Source organism: Globicephala melas, chromosome 16, assembly GCF_963455315.2.
Source record: "Globicephala melas chromosome 16, mGloMel1.2, whole genome shotgun sequence".
NCBI classification, from domain to species: Eukaryota; Metazoa; Chordata; class Mammalia; order Artiodactyla; family Delphinidae; genus Globicephala; species Globicephala melas.
The window spans coordinates 49,052,938-49,073,930 of record NC_083329.1 but is presented as its reverse complement, the minus strand read 5'-3'; the positions used below and the strand labels follow the sequence as shown (position 1 = coordinate 49,073,930).

The 20,993-nt window shown below is 40.4% G+C and overlaps 1 protein-coding gene across 5 annotated transcripts in view; it reads right to left on the bottom strand.

The window, feature by feature from the left end:
* Positions 1-20,993, bottom strand: part of GRID1 (glutamate ionotropic receptor delta type subunit 1) — a 671,373-nt gene that overhangs the window by 103,609 nt on the left and 546,771 nt on the right. For all 5 annotated transcript variants that reach the window (XM_060286217.1, XM_060286219.1, XM_030862796.2 and 2 more), the window contains exons 9-12: positions 14,830-14,931; positions 13,176-13,373; positions 9,202-9,526; positions 7,871-8,009 (exon numbers count right to left, since the gene is read on the bottom strand). In XM_060286217.1, the coding sequence (XP_060142200.1) occupies positions 7,871-8,009; positions 9,202-9,526; positions 13,176-13,373; positions 14,830-14,931 (764 nt within the window). The remainder of the gene's footprint in view (positions 1-7,870; positions 8,010-9,201; positions 9,527-13,175; positions 13,374-14,829; positions 14,932-20,993) is intronic.

The following is a 20,993-nucleotide window of genomic DNA, read 5'->3' as shown; positions in this document are numbered from 1 at the left end:
AGAGGAGAGGAGAAAGAGGAGGTGAATGGGGTATACTTATGCTTCTCTGTAGCATTACATACAAGAAGAGCAAGGGAACAAATTCTATAGAATTTGTTCCCTTGCTCAGGCAATGGAGCAACTTCTATAGAATAGCAAGGGGAGAAGTTGTGACACAAGAATATTACACCCAGATAAGTTTAATTCATGTGTAAATACAACAGAAAAAGATTCACAGATATGCTGTCCCAGAAAATATACCACTCTTGCTAGATATATTGCTCAAAGAGCTATTCTAGTTGAATAAAAATGCATTAAAATAAAGAAATGAATGATGGCTAAATCATAGAATAAAGAGGTATTCAACAAGCATTGAAACATTTTGAACATAGAATTCAGTCCAAATAATGACTATAAATATGGATGAGATAAAACAAAAGAATGCAAATGCCAAATATGTATCTTAGAGAAACCGCAGAAGATTTAAAAACATAACAAAAGAAAAAAATCAGAGTAAACTGAGTCTAAAATCTCAGATTCTATCAACCGAAGAAATGATTGAGTAGGTGGAAGAAGAGGAAAAAAAGATATTCCACTATCCTCTTATATAGGCAGAGATATGAATATATGGTTTCACTCTTGATTCTGAAAGAGAAATAGCAGTGCATGCAAATTTAAGCCTAAAGGAAACCACTGGAGGTTAAAAGAGGATGCTTAATTTCTAGTGGGGGCAAGGTGGTGGGAGAAACACAGTAATAACAATGGTAACTGAATGTTACACTTTATGAAAATAATTAAGAATGCATAAAAATCATGTAAACATGATAGCAGTAAGAACAAATGTATTTATATCGTAATACCTGTCAACTGTATTTCAACAAATTAGATAGTCTACCTAGAAAAAATGGACAAATTTCTAGAAATGCACAACCTACTAAGACTGAATCATGAAGAAACAGAATATCTGAATAGACCTATAACTAGTAAGGAGATCTAATCAGGATCTAATCAGAGAAGCCCAGGACCAGGTAGCTTCACTGTGGAATTCTACAATTTAAAGAAGAATAAACACCAGGACTTCCCTGGTGGCTCAGTGGTTAAGAATCCACCTGCCAATGCAGGGGACACAGGTTCGATCCCTGAGAAGATCCCACATGCCATGGAGCAACTAAGCCCATGTGCCACAACTACTGAGCCTGTGCTCTAGAGCCCATGAGCCACAATTACTGAAGTCAGTGTGCTGTGCTCCACAACAAGAGAAGCCACTGCAATGAGAAGCCCGTGCACTGCAACACAGAGTAGCCCCTGCTCTCTGCAACTAGAGAAAGCCCACGCGCAACAAAGAAGACCCAATGCAGCCAAATAAATAAATAAATAATTTTTAAAAAGAAGAAGAAACACCAATCTTCATCAAACTCTTACCAAAAAAATTCAAGAGGAGGGAATACTTCCTAATTCGTTTTATGAGGCCAGCATTACCTTGATACTAAAGTCCAAAAAAGACACTACAAAAAAAGAAAACTACCAACCAATACTCCTAATGAATGTTGATGCAAAACTTCTCAGTGAAATACTTGCAAACTGAATTCAACAGCATATTAAAAGGATTATGTACCATGACCAAGAAGGATTTATTCCTGGAATGCAAGAATGGTTCAACATAAAAAATTTTATCAATGTAATATAGCACATTAACAGAATGAAGATACAAACCACATTATCATCTCAATGCAGAAAAAGCACTTGAAAAAATCCAGCACCCTTTCATAATAAAAACTCAACAGGCTAGGAATAAAAGGAAACATCCATAATGTAACAATGGTTGAGAAACCCAAAGCTAACGTCATACTCAATGGTGAAAGACTGAAAGACTTTTCTCTAAAATTAGGAACAAGACAAGGATATCTTCTTTTACCATGTAGTACTCAACAGAGTACTTGAAATCATAGTTAGACAATTAGGTAAGAAAAAGAAATAATTGGAAATAAATTGGAAAGGAAGAAGTAAAAGTATCTCTGTTGTCAGACGTGATCTTACATGTAGAAAATGCTAAAATTAGACAGACACATATACACACACAAAACTATTAGAACTAACAGACTAATTAAGCAATGTTTCAAGATACAAAAATCAATGCACAAAACCCAGCTGCATTTCTATACATTCAGAATGAACAGTCTGAAAGGGAAATTATAAAAACAATTCCAATCACAATAATATCAAAAAGAATACAATACTGAAGAAAAATAACAAAAAGGCAAAAGGCATGTACACCAAAAACTAAAAATTTTGGAAAAAAAATTTAAAACGCAAATAAATGGAATGAATCCTGTATTCATGGACTGGAAGACTTAATATTGTTATGATGCCAATACTACCTAAAGCAATCTATAAATTCAATGCAACCTCTATCAAAATTCCAATGATGTTTTCTGCAGAAATAGAAAAATCCACCCTAAAATTCATATGGAATCTCAAGGGACATCAAATAGCCAAAACAATCTTGATAAAGAACAAAGTTGGAGATCTCAAACTTCTGAATTTAAAATGTACTACAAGCCACAGTAATCAAACCAGTGAGGAACTGGCATGATGACAGACATACAAACAAATGGAATAGAACAGACAACATAGAAATACTGTCCCATAAGTGGTCAAATGATTTTCAACAATGTCAAGATTTCTTAGTTATGACAACAAAAGCAAAGGCAATGACGACAACAAAGAAATAGATAATTTGGACTTCATCAAAATTAAAAAAAAAAAATTCTGCATCCAAGGACACTATCAGCAGAAAGAAAAGGCAACCCATGGAATGGGAGAAAGTATTTGCAAATCACATATCTCGTAAGGAATTAATATCCAGAATATAAAAATCTCCTACAACTCAGTAACAAGCAAACAAAAACAACTCAATTAAAAATGGGCAAAGGACTTGAATAGAAATTTCTATAAAGAAGGTATGCAAATGGAAAATAAACACATGAAAATATGCTCAACATCTCTAATCATGAGGGAAATGCAAATCAATACCAAAATGAGATCACTTCATACCCATTAGGATAGCTACTACAAAAATAAAAACAAAAACAAGCGTTGGTGAGGATTTAAAGAAATTGGAATCCTTGTATCTTGCTGGTGGGAATGTGAAATGGTGCAGCTACTATGGAATATGGTAAGGTAGTTCCTCAAAATTATTAAACATAAAATTTCCATATGATCCAGCAATTCCACTTCTGACTATATACACAAAAATATTGAAAGCAGGGACTTGAACAGCTATTTTTATGCCTATATTTATAGCAGCATTATTAAATAATAGCCAAAAGATGGAAGCAACCCATGTTCCTGGACAGATGAATAGATCAATAAAACGTGGCATATACATACAATGAAATGTTATTCATCCTTAAAAAGCAAGGAAATTCTGACACATATGACAAAATGGTGAACCTTGAAGACATGCTAAGTGAAATAAACCAGTCATACAAAGACAAAAACTGTATTATTTCACTTATACGAGGTACCTAGAGAGTCAAATTTATAGAGACAGAAAATAGAATGGTGGTTTCCAGGGTCTGGGGAAGAGGGGAATAAAGAATATTGTATATATATTCGCAAGATGATGTGATCTAGAGATAGTAGTGATATTTGCAGAACACTGTGATTATACTTAATGACACTGAATTGTATACTTAAAATGATTAAAATGATAAAATTTATGTTATGTATATTTTACCACAATTTTAAAAACAAAAAAACAACAAACATGCATTTTAATAATATATTCTAATATCTAGGTAAATTTGTTTTTTTAAAAAAGTAAAGTTTATTCAGTAAGTAAAATACCAAAAAATAACAATTTAAAAACTAACTTTAGAAGACTATCCATTGAATAAATTGGAAAAAAAACTAATTACCTCCTAAAAAGGAAGGGATCAGACAGCTTCAAAAATGAGTTGTTGGGGCAGGGGTGCAGTGGAACAGAATAATATAGGAGCAAAGTTTTTGTACACTATTAAAATAAGTTAGTATTAATCCAAGTTAAATTGCTATAAACTAAGATATTAATTGTAATGCTTAGGGTAACCACTAAGAATATAACTCAAAAAATATATAGTAAAAGAAACAATAAGGTAATTAAAATGGTATGCAAAACATATCTACTTAACACAAAATAAGGCAGTAATGGAGAAAATGAACAACAAAAAAGATGTAAGACATATATAAAATGAATAGCAAAATGGCAGAAGTGAAGTCTTCTTTATCACTAATTACATTAAATATAAATGGATTAAACTTTCTGATTAAAATGTAGACATTGGTAGATTGAATTAAAAACCACAATTCAACTATTTGCTGTGTAGAAGCTCCTCGCTTTAGATTCAGAGACAGATAGACTGATACAAAAGGATAGAAAAAATATTCTGTACAAACAATAATCAAAAGAGAACTGGAGTGGCTATGCTAATGATCAGAAAAAGTAGACTTTAAAACAAAAATTTTATAAGAAACAAAGAACATTATATAATGATAAAACAGCCATCAATAAGAATATATAACAATTACAATTATAAACATATACACATGTAACAAATGAAGAGAAATTGATAAAATTGAAGGGAGACAGAGGCAGGTCAACAAAAATAGTTGGAGATTTCAATATCCCACTTTCAGTAATTGATAGAACAAGGCAGAAGATCAAGTAAATGAAAACATGAACAACACTATAAACCAACTAGACTTGATGAAATAGACAATATGAATTGCCCTATAGCTATGAAATATTTAATTCAAAATTTAAAAGCTCCAAAAATATGAAATCTCCATGCCTGGATGGTTTCCCTGGAGAATAATGCCCAACACTTAAAGATGAATTAACAGCAATTTTACATAATCTCTTCCAAAAAACAGAAGATGATTTCCTAAATCACTTTATGAGGCCAGTGTTACCCTGATATCAAAACCAGACAAAGACACTACAAATAAAAGTACAAACCGATATTTCTTCTAAGTTTGGATGCAAAAATCCTCAACCAGAATATCAGCAAACAGAATTCAACAATATATGAAAAGAATCATAGACCATGACAAAGTGAGATTCATTCAAGATATACATTTGAAAAAACAATCAATTTAATCTACCATATTAATAAGTTAAAGAAGAAAAAGCATATAATCATGGCAAGTAATGTAAAAAAAGCATTTGGCAAAATCCAGTACCCATTCATGATAAATATTCACAGCAAATCATGATCTTTTGGCTTAAAGCAATTATAACTATAATTAATGCAACTCCTGTCAAAAACACAGAATTGTTTTATATAGCCATAGACAAACTTATTCTAAAATTTGTATGAAAAATGCAGGCCCCAGAATAGTTAAAACAATCTTGACAAAGAACAATAAAATGGGAGGAATCACTATGCTCAGTATTAAGGCTTACTGTGCAGCCACAGTAATCAAGACAGTGTGCTATTGGCAAAGGAATCAGCACATAGATCAATGGAATGAATAGAGAACCCAGAAATAGACCCACATAAATATGTTCAACTGATTTCGGACAAACTTAAATAGTAATTAAATTAATAAGTGGTGCTATAGCAATTGGACATCCATAGCCCAAAAAAAAAAAAAAAAGAGAACTCAAACTTCACACCTTATACAAAAATTAACTCAAAACTGATTGTGGACCAAAATGTAAAGTGTAAAACTAAAAAACTTTTAGAAGAACAAGCAAACAAACAAACAAACAATCCCAGATTATCTTCAGGGTCTAGGGCTAGGCAAAGAGTTAGACTTGATACCGAAAGCATGATCCACAAAAGAATAAATTTATAAATTAGACCTCATAAGAATTAAAAACTCCTCTTTGTGAAAGACCTTGATAAGAGGTTGATAAAACAAACTTCAGAGTGGGGGAAAATATTTGCAAACCACACATCTGGCAAGAAACCAGTGTCTACAATATATAAAGAATTTTCAAAACTCAATATTAACAATCCAGTGAGAAAATGGGCAAAACACATGAAAAGGTATTTCACCAAAGAGAATACACAGATAGTAATAAGCACATGAAAAGGTATTCAATATAATTAGTCGTTAGGGAAACACAAAACCACAATGCACTATCTCACCATGCCTATCAGAATAGTATAATAAAAAATAGTGACTACACTAAATATTGCCAAAGAGGCAAAGAAACTGGATCATTCCTACATTACTAGTAAGGTAAAATGGTACAGTCACTAGAAAGCAGTTTGATCGTTTTTTAATAAAACAACATGCTATTACCACAGATGCAGCAATTACCTTCTTGGATATGTATCACATATTAATAAAAACATGTTCACACAAAAACCTACATACAAATGTTCACAGTGGCTTTATTCATAATTGCCCAAAACTGGAAACAACCCAGATGTCCTTCAATAGGTGGATTGTTAAATAAACTGTGTTACATTGGCTTCTACCAAGCAAAAAGAAGCAATGAACTATTAATACACATAACAATTTGAATGAATCTCCAGAGAATTATACTGAAAGAAAAAGTCAATCCCAAAAGTATGATTCAATTTATATAACATATTTGAAACAACAAAATTTTAGAGATGGAGAACACATTAGTGTTTTCCAGGTGTTAAGAACAGGACTGGAGGGAAAGAAGTGCAAAGGAGGTGAGTGTGGTTATAAAAGAACAATACAAATCTACACATACGGTAAGATTGTGTAGAATCAAATGCACACACACACACACACACACACACACACAGAAATGAGGGCAAGTACAAATGAGAAAGCTGAATAGAATCAGTCAATTGTATCAACATTAATATCCTGGTTTTGCAAAATGTTACCATTGGGGCAAATTTGTTAAAAGATATTATGAGATCTCTCTGCACTACTAATTATAATTGCATGTGAATCTATAATTATCTCAATAAAATGTCAATTAAAATAAAGACTAGATAATGTCATTCTGAATTTTGAATCCTAATCAAGAATCTGACCTCTTTCAAATAGGCAGTTGGGAGCTATAGAAGCTGGTTGAGTATGGATGACTTGATTACAGGGCTATGGATCAAAAGAATCAATATGATGATAGTAAGTATGATGAATTAAAGGAGAAATTACTGAAGGCAGGGACACAGAAAACCATAATCAGGGATCAAGTAAGAGGTGATACTGAAGAGGGTATTGCACCCAAGGAAGTATGGACTAGATCTTTGCCTTTGGTCAGTTCAGCGATGACATATCCAACAGACATTCACTTTATCCAAGCTCTTTTGTAACTCACACAGTATGTGAGAATCTGACTATAAAGCAAAGGCATTTCCAAGTTATTTCACTATGTTGAATTAATTCTTTTATGCCATATTTTTAACATTTTGGTTAAAATGAAACATTTTTAGTCCTTGGTTTCAATAATTTAACAATTTTGTAACTGTAAGTGACATAAATTTTCTAATCACTGTGATAACTGGCATGTTTTAAAAAATAATTTTTAGATGTTTGAAGATTGGAAAAATATATTAGACTTGTGGTTTTAATTAATTTTAATTAAATGTTTTAAATTTTTGATTAAATAAGTTTGTAATCAATGTTGAAAGGTCTGAGGACTTTTAATTTGTTAATTTTTAATGTTTTGATTTATTAGTCTTATAAGCAGAATTTAAATATTCAAAGAAATGTTATTTAATGAATTTATACATTGTTTAATTGTGCATGAAATAAAATACAACAGGAGTGATGCTCCTCATGCATTAAAGATTACTGTCATCAAATTGCAGATCTGGAATCTAAGTCCTTCTCTGCCTCCTTGACACCAGGCTGCCCTGGCTAGGTCTGCATCCTCTCTTTTCAGCCTTCTGGAAGGAGTAATGGATCTTACCTTATGGGGTTATCCATCCTGGACACTGTGAGGAAGGCAGCAAGATTGGCTGTGTAGGAGGAGCACACAATGAGGGTGAAGAGCCACCAGCTGCCCATCACGATTCGCATGGCCATGGAGTTCGCTGAGGATTCACCACCTGCAGGAGGCAGGCAAAGGGGATTGGTCCTGGGCTTCTGCTCTTGCTTTGCATCTCCAGAGAAATTCTCTGCCCTGCGGCCAGGCATGAGGAACCACCCCTGGTGGTGAGTTGGGGATCAGGAAAGTGACTGCCGGCTGGTTATGGTGGGCTCTGACAATTCTGGGGAAAAAATGCTAGGACCACCCATCTCGGAAAGGGATGGCAGACCACAAAATACGGAAAAGCTAGCATTGGCATTTTTAGTGACAGGATGTTTCTCAAAATGCCAACAGTAGAGTTCTGAATATCAAAATCTTCTAGTTAGAAGATTCTACCTCACTGTGTTGAGAACTTTCAGGGCTGCAACCCTATGTAATGTCCCTTTCCATTTTAAATTCACATGGAACAGTCTCAGCAATTCTGTAAAATTACCTCCTACCTGGAGGATTTCCTGGCTTTCTTTTGAGAAATGAGATGCACCATATCACTTTTATTATTCCTCAGCCCTCGCTAGATGACCTTTTTTTTTTCCTATGATTTTCAGAAATCACTGCATGTGACTTGTAGTCAGAAGCTGCCTCTTTGAGGCCAATTGTTTCTCCTTGGTCCCTTAGGTGGTAGCAGAAGAAAACTCCTCACTGACTATTCTTATATAACCTCTCAAGCAAGTGATACACACATTTGCCATGGTGCAAATAAGGCTAGGACTCACATTAGGAAATCTGCAATTTGTTGTTTCCAGTCAAAACTGCACAATCCTGTAACTCCCCAAGTGCTATCCAGACTTCTCAGAGACAGGAGACTTTGTATCTCAAGAATGGCTGGAGTACCGCTTAGATGATTGCAAAACAATTTTGATTTTTTATCCCATTAAAACTTCAAATTTAAACAAGATGGAGTTTCTGACAACCCTGTCTGCATAACAATCAATCTAATGTGGGAGGCAAGGAAAGTGCAAAGCAGAACTCGCAGGTTAATTTTATCTAAAGTGGAAAATCAGGACTTGAAGTTAAGTTCCGTGTTGTGATTTCATTTAGTTCCTATCTGGTATTACTCAGAGAACCTGGGAGCAGCATATTAGGACTACCTTAGAGATTAAATAAAATTGCATTTAAAATGACTTTGGCAAAATGCGTCCAAGAACTTTGCCAACGGACAAGTTCTTCCAAGCCCCTGGGGCTCTTCCAACATTGAGAAACCAGGAGGGTACCTTGCTGTACGAAGGCTCCGTAGACGATCCAGATGGCACTGTTTAAGGTGGCAGAAGCAGATGGCCGGGGCTGGGCAGCACTCTGAGCCCTCACGGCCTGTATCCGGTTCAGCACAAATATCATCACGCCAACCACAGGGACGGCTGCTGCAATGCAGGCCCACACGGCAAAATCAAAAGGAGCAAAAAGGGAGAAGATGCTGATTTTCTCCTCGGGCTTCTTGATGAGGATCCCCACCGAGTAGTCCATGTACCGCTTGCTGAAGTCCACCACGCTCTCCCTCTCCGGGGTGATGGTGATGGCGGAGATGGCTAGGTCCGCTCTCTGAAAGGCAAACCCATCTCATCAGACAGCAGTCCTCAGTTTACCACTAGGTTCTACCCTGGGTCAAGGCCTGTCCTCTGCCCTTTGGGTTGTTCAGTTCAGAGGAAATGGACTCGAGAGTTGACACCTCGTGACTTTGAATGTTGTAAGGAAAATCCAGCACTAAGGTGTCTCTTATTACCTCTTTCACCTTACAAATTTCTCTCCCAAACGCTCAAAACTCCTGGAAACCACTTCTGGAGAAAAGAGTCTATAACCATCTTCGTTCCTGTGTGAATTACAGTTTTTCTTCACTTTCTTAACAGTCCCCTTAGTGAACTATCTCCTTTCTTTTGCTGGTATTTCCCTCTTACCGCCCACCCCCATCCCTGCCCCAACTCCCTTCTATCTTCTTCTGGCCTCATCTTCATCCTTCCTATACTTCAAGGCCACAGGGACACTCCATTTTTCCATCAAACCTCTCCAAACGCCATTAGCCCACACAGGTATCTCTCTTTTCTAAAATACTTTAGAAGTTATATGGTGAGTATATAACTGCCTTGAATCTCATTAGTGTATCAGGCCTAGATTGTTTTATATGCAGACTCTATGTCAGAGAATAACATCCTCCAAGAAAAAAGGGGTCATCCACTTTCTTTGATCTTCTGCCTGCCTTAACTCATGGCTTCTCAGACATATGGGCTGCTTCGTCCTTTAGTAAAGCCATGCTGCGAAGGGGCTCTCTGGGCATCCTGTGCTGCGACCTCAAGAGTATCTCCCAAGATTTTTGCTTTCCAAGATGAGCTTAATTTAAAAATAGACAAAGAGGGCTTCCCTGGTGGTACAGTGGTTAAGAATCCGCCTGCCAATGCAGGGGACACGGGTTCGAGCCCTGGTCCGGGAAGATCCCACATGCCACGGAGCAACTAAGCCTGTGCGCCACAACTACTGAACCTGCGCTTTAGAGCCTGCAAGCCACAACCTGAAGCCCAGGTGCCTAGAGCCCATGCCCTGCAACAAGAGAAGCCACCACAATGAGAAGCCCGTGCACCGCAACAAAGAGTAGCCCCCACTCGCCGCAACTAGAGAAAGCCCACGAGCAGCAACAAAGACCCAAAGCAGCCAAAAATAAAGAACTAAAATAAATAAATTAAAAATACCTTAAAAATAAATAGACAAAGACCCATTAATAGTCTCATGCTCTACTAACTGAGCTAGTCGGGCACCCAAGACTCCATTAAGATGGAACTAGATTGTGAGGTTAAAGCTGCCAAGACTGGTGGAGACTAGGATCCTTATGCCTAAGTGGATGTCAACGTAAGAGCATTAAAATGTACAGTGATCATCCCTATCTTGGCTCTGGGGTCTCTTAAGTAGGAGGCATCGTCAGAACTAGGTTTATTTTAGAATGACCAGTTGTGACAGCTGAGCCAAACTACATATTCCAATTGGGGAAAACTATATAGAAGGATTTTATCAGGTCCAATATGCGGGCTAGAGGGGCAAATATACTGACTTCTAAACTGTGAAATCCAACAACATATCTAGAGTAAAGAGAAAAAATGGTGGAGGTGGCCGTGTCAGAGATCTCAGACTTGCCACATCTGCATCTCTGGTTCTTGCTTCTCTTCTCAGAAACCCACGATCCAGGGAGGTTTTCTGGCTTTTTTGGTTTATTTGTTTGTCTGTTCTGTTTTTGTTTTGTTTAAGTTTGGAGCATATTTAATGACAGAGAAAGAAATCTAGGGGATCAGGATAGGTTAACAACAAAGAATGGAGGGAAACTAATTTATGAAACCAGGTCCAGAGGAGGCACAAGAGAGTTGACTCGTGATGCTGGTGGAGGGGTGAGCTGTAACAGGAGGAAAAACACTCCCCCTACCCCGAAACTGGAGGTGAGGGCACGTGTCTGCAGATATGAACTCACAGGAAGTTGAAGTAGAATCTCATGCCCAGATGTCTCCATTTCTTTCCCTAAAATAAGAGCACTTTGTTTTCTAATTTAAGATAGAAGATTATTAGGTTGCTTGAGGAGAAAGATAAAGTTTTGAAACAGTCTCTAAGGAATGTAGCCAAGGGGCCCAATAAAGGACATGTTAAGGAACTGTCCCAAAGGCCCAGTTGAGTTGGGAGGCCACACATTGTTCATACATCCACCTGGACAAATTTGTGATTTTCTCCTCTAACTGCATACAGCAAGCTGGATGTCAGAGTCAGAGGGTAGATAATAGAACCAGGTCAGGGTCTCAATGTAACAAGAAATCAAGAATAATTTAGAAGAATCATACAGGATGAAGGGAACAGGGGTTTATCTGGACAGCCACAGAGGATGCACCAGGAAAGGATGCAGTAACAGAAGGGCACAGAAATCTTAGAGAAGAATGAAAACTCAAATACATGTGCCAAGTGAAAAGGGCCAGACACAGAAGACCACATATGGTATGACTCCGTTTATAGTAAATGTTTGTAAAAGCAAATCTATAGAGCTAGAAAGTAGATTAAAGGTTGCCTCCGGCTGGGGCTGGGAATGGGATTAACTGTAAATGAGTATGAGGGATCTCATTGGGGTGATGGAAGTACTGTAAAACTAGATACGGTGAAGACTGCACAACTCACTAAATTTCCTAGAAATCACTCAATGATACATCTGACATGGGTGAATTTGATATATAACTTTTCCCACAATAAACTTGTTGTATGTGTTTTGTTTGTTTGTTTTTTAAGCTTAGGAGAAACCGGAGAGAATACAAGCCTCGTGTCTGCATTCACGGGTTATAAAGCAGAGGACCTGTGCTTTAGGAACAAAGGCCAGAGTCAGAAGGACGACAGGATTTAGTTATGGATTGGGACAGTGACAGTGACATGCAAGACGCTAACAGGGTACATGGGGGCAGGTCCTCGAAGGTCACTGGAGGTGAAGGGATCAAAGCACTCGAAGCCCAGGGTGGTCCGTAGGGATGGCAGAAACATCAAGATTGATGGCAACAGTAATACTGGAGAGGGGGGGGGCTTGAGCAGATCCACCAATGTAAATCGTTGTCAGGAAATGACTTAGAGGTCCTAAGACGGAAGGGTCAAGGATGGGGAGACAGCAAATTGGCCTCATGCCATGAATCTAAATGAGGACCCAGGTTCTACAGGAAGGAGGAAGATTAATGATTTGAAATTAATCTGAGGAGCTGGGGAATGCCGTATCACTTATACGTAGCAATGCAGACACACCCACACACTCAATTCACCTACACACATGCATGTGGACACACACGATATACACGCCCACTTGTGGGCCTTGAAGAAGAGAACAAGCATGCATCAGTTCCCCCCAACCACCCCTCGTGAGAATTGGGTTCCTACTGCAGCCCAAATGTGGGAGTGGATTTCATGAAGTGTGGATTACAGAACAGGCACAGTGGACACGTTTCAAAGGAATGAGAGCAATGGGCACAGAAGGAAAACACAAAGTACCAGGGAATTAGAAAATAAAAGAGCAAAAATGGGTATAGCAGGGAGGAGGCGGGTGGAGGAAAAGAGATCCTTAGTGTGTGGAGCGTGGTAACTGTGGTCTGTCTAGCTGGTCCCAAGATTCCAACTTCATAATGGGCCCAATGTAGACATCACCCCAGAGGCAGACTGGGGTACCCCTCCCCATGGACCTGCTTTTGGGACCTACCTTGCTGATGAGCTCCCCGATCATCCCGTTCCAGGAGGTGTTATGGAGCTGGTGACCGTACCTGCCATCGGGGGCCTGGTAAATCTCATATTTGAAGCCCAGAGCCTTGGCCAGTGCATCCAGGACATCGATGGAGAACCCTTTGTAGCGCTTGGGCTGTCCAAGGATGTTCTCAGCCACCATCACAAAAGGCTCTTCCTGAGGACAACAAAATGAATGTTCTTCAACTAAATCACAGGTTCGTGAACACACATCTTTCCAGGGTATTATTAGAGAGACCAATCCGATGAACCATAATTTCAGAACGTTTGTGGACATGTGCATTGTATTTAGCCAATTTAGGCCTGGAGTCTGAACCCCTCTGCCCTTTTCTAAAGCAGTTTGTGGATACTCAGGATACAGGGCACAGGAAAATCCCTCCAACCAGCATACTGATGGAGGAACAGACTTATTTGTCCTGTGTCATCCCAGACTCGGCCCAGAGCCCCATCTCCCAGAATAGCACGGCTTGTTTTCATTCCTTCATTTATAACATTGAGGACTCTGTCCGCTGGAAGTGCCATGATTCTTCGGGACCCACATAAGAAATGTGGATATACCTCTCATCCAGGGTATCAGATGACAACAGAGCTCTGTGATACTGGATTGAGGGAAGACAGTAATACATCTATCAGATCATACTAGAAAATGGAGGCTGAGTCACAGGACAAGGCCATACTGCACGTCAAGGACAGGACAGCATTAAACCCCACGGTCTGAAAGTCCAAAGCCAGGCCATGTGCACATTCACACATTTTGCGCTCTGTCACATGTGCTCTTGTAGGGCACGTGATCATCTGGAAAACACCTCAGGCTTCCCCACCACCACCCTGTGAAACTGAACAAGAAGGGGCCTTTTGGCAACGTCCCCAGAGACTACATCTCATTAATTTAATTTTGGGGGGAAATAAGGTATAATGTTTATTCCTGGTGGGCATATGGGGAATGCGGAAACGTGGTTGCCAAAGACTTCTAGAGCCAAGAGACGCCAGTGCTGCTGGGACAGAGGGGAATATTTGGACCATGTCTGACCAGCTAATAAGAGATAAATCTAAAATGTCTCCTACAGTTCTAAAGAGATGAAGAAAGAAATGGAAAGGAAGATGCTTCTAAGGTATCTTAAATACGTAAAAGTCTCTGATTCCAGGACAACCATGCAGAGAAACTGCAACAAATGGTCTTCATTATGAACTTTGTGTCACATGGGCCCATCAGTGGTATTGGGTTCTGGAAGGATGTCCTCCCAACATCCTTCTGGGGGCTCTAGCTACCAGCAAACCTCTCCTAAGGACCACCAGTAGGTCAAGATCGTTTACATCCAAGAACAACTAGAGTTGTTATGCCCGCTCTGGAGCTCAGCACTGGACCTGGATTAGTGGTCCTTCTCTAGAGCAGTCCAGTGACCTCCCATGGAACGTCTCAGAGGCTTGGGGCAGAATCTCCAATCTCACTCTTCCTTCACTGTTCATAAAATTGTTTGAGTGAAAGGCCTTATGAAAGCTCAAGCCACTACTTAAGATCCCCTTCTCTCTAAACCCAGCATCAAGCCAAACAGAGAGAAGCCTCTGACTCAAAGCCTGAATGGCAGACCTCCCCCATATGCCCATGATCCTACCAAGACAGTCACCACTTTGAGAGTCAGTCCTTGGAGGCGACTGCCCATGGGCCTCTCCTGCAGGCTGCCATTCAGGCCCTTCTCCGAGTCCCACGTCGCCAGCTGTGAAGGAAAAAGGGAGTGTGAGGGACAGAACGGGCACCTGTGCAAACCTTAGGAATCGACTCCTAAACTGGGCTCCTGAATCAGGCAGATAGATGGACAACAGCCCTAGGAGTTTCCCAGAGACCTAGAGGCATCTTACAACCTTAGAAAGAATGAAGGTGTGACAGATAGAGCTCCGCTTCCTCCAGCAGCTCATCTGGATCTTGAGGACCTGCTTCATCCTTGAAATGAAACCAATTGGTAGGAACTTGTTTCTGGAATGAACATTTATGTCCAATTTTACTGTCCACCTACTGAGGCCATGTCAATGTGTCTCGCACAAAGTGCCCTCTTTCTTTCATACTCCTTTGACTTGCCCAGGCCAGAAGGTCCTTGAGATCAGCTGCTTCCATCACCAGAGCAGGATGAGATCAAAAGTGAAGCAGGTAACAAAGACCCAAGTTTACAGTTGTCTTACACCCTGATGCCAATTGCAAACAGGACCAAGAGCTCACTGTCTTCACTGTAGTGCTCACTTCATAATTTTCCCTGATAGGCAGGTAGAGGCCAAGAATACATGTGCTCTGGGTCTGCCACATCCTCCTAAGCCTGCAGGATCTGTCCAATAGATGCATTTAAGACCATCTAAGATGGTCAAGGAGACCCTATCCTGGCTCAGAAACAACTGGAGACACAGATGCTCTTGGGACTGCTTCCCTTCCCTGCCTCCCTGCAGGGCCTGAGCAACAACGATGAACCCTTTGTCCGATCAGTGATTCTCAATCGTTAATTGGTGAGATGTAAAAAGATAGATATTGGCCCCATCTAAAGCCAACATAATTAGGGTCTCAGCACTTGGACATGAGGAATGTTAATGCTTCCCCAGTGATCCTCGTTGAAAACCTCTGCTCTTCTAGGTCACTGGGCCTCTGATGTAGCTGCACATTAGCATCTCTTAAGAGGGCTTTTAAAACCAACTGAAGCCTGCCCCCTGCCCCAGAGTCTGATTTAACTGGTCGGTAGTGGACTGGACATGGATCATTTAGCTGCCCAGGTGATTCTAATGCACAGCCAGGATTGTGAACCGCCGCCACAGATGAAAGCAGTGATCTTCAAACCTTAATACGCAGACAAATCACCTAGGGATTCTGCATGCATTTCTGATTCTGGGGCCTGAGATTATTCCTGTCTAACAAGCTCCCCTGTGCTGCTGTTGCTGATCCATGGACCATCAGTTCAGTACCAAGGGGTTAAAATTCAGACTGTCACAGTAGCACCTACCCTTCGCCAGGGAAAACCCACAAGACCCCTAGTTAGGCTGAGCAAAAGAACTACCCCTCTGCGGAAAAGTGCCACCAGATGCCTTAAAGGAGCCACCAATAGTGCCGCTTACGGACACTTCTACTCTCCCAGCATTTCCCATAGCCCTGACATCTGCAGCAAGGTCGGCACCCTGAGCCTTGACTATGAGGCCACAGTTCCAGAATCTGTGGGGCCGCTCTACCTGGAAGATACTAGAACCCTGAGGCCTAAAGCAGGAACATCGGAATGAGATATGTGGTTCTAGAACCAGTTTAAAGGAACCTGGAACCTCCTGCCATCACTTCCAACGTGATACAAGCTAAAACCCACTTCACCCTAGATAATAGGATGCCTGGAAGTGATGAACAGATCACTTAGTTAAGAGCACAGTCACATACTCTGAGGAACTCCCCACAGCCACCACTCATTAATTTGAGGGGCACTGCAGTGAAGAACAAAGTTAAGATCTATCCAAAGTCCTGTTCAAGGACATCAAAGATGCCACACTCTTGGAACTGGTATAGTGAGAAGGAAACTTCATGGCTATTTCTCTATGGGGTCTCAGGAAATAGCCCTGGGACTTGCGATCAATTCCCGCAGCCGGATTCAAATGCTGGTCAAAGGGAAAAGACAAACTCAGACAAATGGAGTCCAGGTGTTGACTCCCTGCATTCTTTGGACCCTTCGATATCAGACTCGGGGGACTCGTGGTGTGTATTTGGGCAGCCTGCATCTTATCCCCATAACTGTTTAGCCCAGGCATTGGGGCTGCTTAACTCTATGTGTGATCTGCTGCACCCCCTGGGTTGGGTGGTGTTATGAAGGTCCCGGTCCCCTTTACTACCTCAATGACTTACAGAGTCATAATGGAAGCAAAGATGACATGCCAGCTCCAGGGACTGGATAGTTTGCTCTGTACCAGGACTTGAATTCGTAACGCCTGCTGCCCAACCTCCTTGGCACTGGTGATGGGGCATCTCGACTTTGTGCTGCCCTGGTTTGGATGAGCACCTGGAATGAGGCTCCGCTTGGCATCGACCAACCGGCTTTACCTGTCTTTCTATTGGGATTGTAATCAGTCATGGGAATGGAAGCAGGAAAAACAGTTTGGATAAAGCCCTGTCCTTCTACGGTTTTAGTTCAGCTGTGAGAAATGCTCTGCCTCTCCATCCTTGTCCTCACCGTGCTCTGCCTCTAGCCCACTGCCTGGCTCAAGGCAGCAGCACCTCTGCCCCAAAGTACTGCAACAGCCTCCCCACTGTTACCCCAACCTCTCTCTCTTAACAGCCCTCCTCCATTGTGCTGATACTTGTCATAAACTCAAATACAAACTATGTTAATTAACATTTTCTAATTACTTCCTATTTCTTAAAGAATAAAGGCTAACACTTTTCAACTTGGCCTAAATGAAAAGGCCTTCCTGATCGAGACCCAACCTTGACTGTCAGCTTCAGTTCACTCCAACCCCACCAAATTCCTCACCTTTCTCAAGCGCATGGTGTTCCCTCCTGACTCTTTACATCCAGGTTCTTCTCCCTGGAATGCCATTTCTCTCTGGCTGGGTCTGGTAAACTCTTACTCAATTTCTCAAAAAAATAAGCTCTTACTTTAGGGTAGTTTTAGATTCACAGAAAAGTCGCAGAGGTTATGCAGAGACCGTCCATATACCCCACACCCAGTTTCCCCTGTTGTTAAGATGTTACATTGGTATGATTAGTATGATACATTCCTCCCAACTAATGAAATGTTTAGTTCAATCTCCACCATTGATACAAAGCTGCAGTAGAAATGATCTTCAGTGTCTTCCATTCTAGACCTAAGTCTGTGATTCCGCTGTGCTATTTGCGTTTCTTACCCCGTTCCCTGGGATCCAAACCCTGTCTTCATAAACTGTCTAGAGGTTTGGGCACTTGGACTGGACCTTGCCTTGCTTATTCCCATCTCAGAGTTTCTAACCTTGCCTTGAATGTCATTTCTCCTCTAGACGATCAGCTCCCTATTACTGGTATAGTTTGGGAACTTGGAGGTATTAAATTAGCATATGTTTATGAGCCAATATATCTATGTTCTAGGTGTGTTTCCACCACTTACCTGAGTGGCCTCAGCACATTTTACAGCACAGTACTTAAATCACAAGAGGCAACAAATATTTTTGAATAAATTTAACTTCACTGAGATTCCATTTTCCTATCGATAAAATGGAATAAAAATACCATCCCTGCCTACCATGCTGAGGGGCTGTTCAAAGGAGAAAATAATTTTGAAATAATATGTAATAAAATAACTTAAATAATAATCACAAAGTAAAGAATCAAGATATTAGAAGGTGTGTACAATGCGACCTTAATTATGTCTTCTTTTAAAGGCAGTGGTTAAAACAGGAGGAAATGTGTTTAAATGTAATATTTGGATTTATCTTGGTGGTAGAATTATGAATAACCATGATTACTTTTTTTACGCTTTCCTATGTTTTTAACAGGTTTGTCATTACTTTCACAAAAAGGAAAATATGCTTTTGATAAAAATAGCTAGCACGGGTGATAAAGCAAAATCCTGTCACATGCACTTGTATGATTGAGGGCTGAATGGAAGGAAGCAATTAGAGTCAAATTATCTATCGGTAGGTCAAGGCCAGTCTAAGAGTTAGAACTTAATATTGAATACATCAGTTCTCTGGTTGCAAGGAGCTATGGCCGAGGTGCCCATCTCCTAGAAGAGGCACACTGCAAGGTCTTCCAGGACAGCATCTCACAATCTAAGACACCTCCAAGATTGTGTAGGGCCCCATGAGCCTGCTTGGGTTTGGAGACAGGGCAGTGGCCCCTCCTGGGGCCCAGCTCCATGAAGACAGGCAGTCTTCCTCCACTAAGGAAGAGGGGCGGGTGGCATCAAATCTTATTAGTTACTATTCAGACCATCCTAAGGCAAAGTCATTTAAATCAAAGTGCAACTTCATGAGAGAAAGAAAAAAAATTCCTCCAACCTGTTACTATTATTCCTATTTCTTTTGTCTGAAAGTACTTAGGGACTAAAGGTTTTTTAGTTTACTGTTTTTCAATACTCACTTCTCTCTCCCTGGCCTTCAGGCATCCTGTACTCTAACAAAGAAAGAAAAAATACTTCAAAGAGAAACCAAAATTCTGCCTTCAAACACATCAAAGTAACCATGTTCCAGGATCTGGGAGCCTTCGAGCTGGGCAGGAAAGTGTACTATTCCCTCACATCAGCCTGAAGCCAAGTGCCCTAGGCTGAGTGAATCCTCCTATTTCCACAAAGCCTTGGCTCTTGTCCAAATCTTAAGACCAGAGTGGTAAACCTTCATTTGAGTGAGGCCATCCCTCTGAGCACCCAATATGTAAGACCAGAGCAGAGAAAGTCACAATCCTTTTCAAACAAAATCTTTCGTTTAAAAGACTAAAGTGGAATTTTTAAAATAAAATAAAGCCTTTAAGTGGATTCCCAAACTTGCCGCCCATCAAGATTAGGAGAGACTGTGTTCTGCCTCCCTCCTGAGGACAGCTTGGGGCTCCCTGATCAGAATGCTGGAGAAAAAAGTTCAGATAATAAAAGCCAAATGAAGCTGATAGGCTTGATAAATGGGAAGCCAGAAAAACCTTTCACCCAGTGAAGTCCTGACACTTAGTCATACAGCTGCAGACCATTTCATTTGTACATAAGTGCATCTACTCTGACTTCCTCTTGTATTTTGCAGACAGAATTTTGTTTATGGGGTCAATGAATTTATGGCCACGGAAACCCACTTTTGACAGCTGACCTGTCAAGATCAGTGCCTGAAAAACTAATTTCCAGCACTGTTAAACAAAACGAGAACTGCCGCTGTTTGATAAGACAGCTATGGTTTTCATTCATTGCCAAGAGCTGCTCTACCCAGACCGGAAGCGTGGATGGAGCCAGAGGTTACAGCACAATCATTACTTGAAAGAGGATAAATGGTTTCAAAATCTGATGATGACAAACAACTGTTCAAGAGATCAGCCAACTGGAGAATAAATTTCATAAACCATTGGTGCCAGGAAAATATATTTCCTGAGTCAATCAGGGTGTTCTTCATGTTTGCGTTTGAGTTGTGAGATGTAGGGGTTTGGGACTTCGTGGCCTGTCCTTATTAAATGCAGGACTATTAACCCTAAATGGGACCGACGTCCTTTAGAAGATTGGGCTTTGTGGTCTGTCGTCTAGTTATAGAGGTGTCGTAAAGTGCTGGTTCTCTTTTCATGGCGGGGAGCGGAGAAGGGAAGGAGAGAAGAGGCAACCCAACTGCTGTGCAGCCCAGAATGTGACCAGCTTCATACAGTGAGCCTTGCCAATTCCTTGGGAGGGAAGAGGAAGGGAAGAAGGAAGGTAGGTTTGCTTACCCCCAAATCTTATGCTTAGCTATATCCAACAAGACAATAGATCAATAACCTCTATCGTCACATTTCGCAACTGAGTGAGCAATACTTTGCTGGTGAGCTTGTCTCAAGAGAGCACTGGAGGCTGGAAGTGAAGTTTCTATGACCATGCCAGTCAGATCTCACAGCCATAGTTGGAGCTCCATCTGAGCTGTATCCTCATTGACCAGCGACTGCCATGAGCCGAGTGCAGACACGTTCGGCTGGCGTACAGGATTCAGAGTGATGGCGCATGGGTTTAACATCATGTCAGTACATGGGCTTTTCTGAAATAATAAGCCCTCTATTAGCTTTTATTCCTTGGTCCATTTTTATTGGAAAACAAAACTGTCTGGTGTATGTTTCAAAAAAAAAAAAAAATCAGAG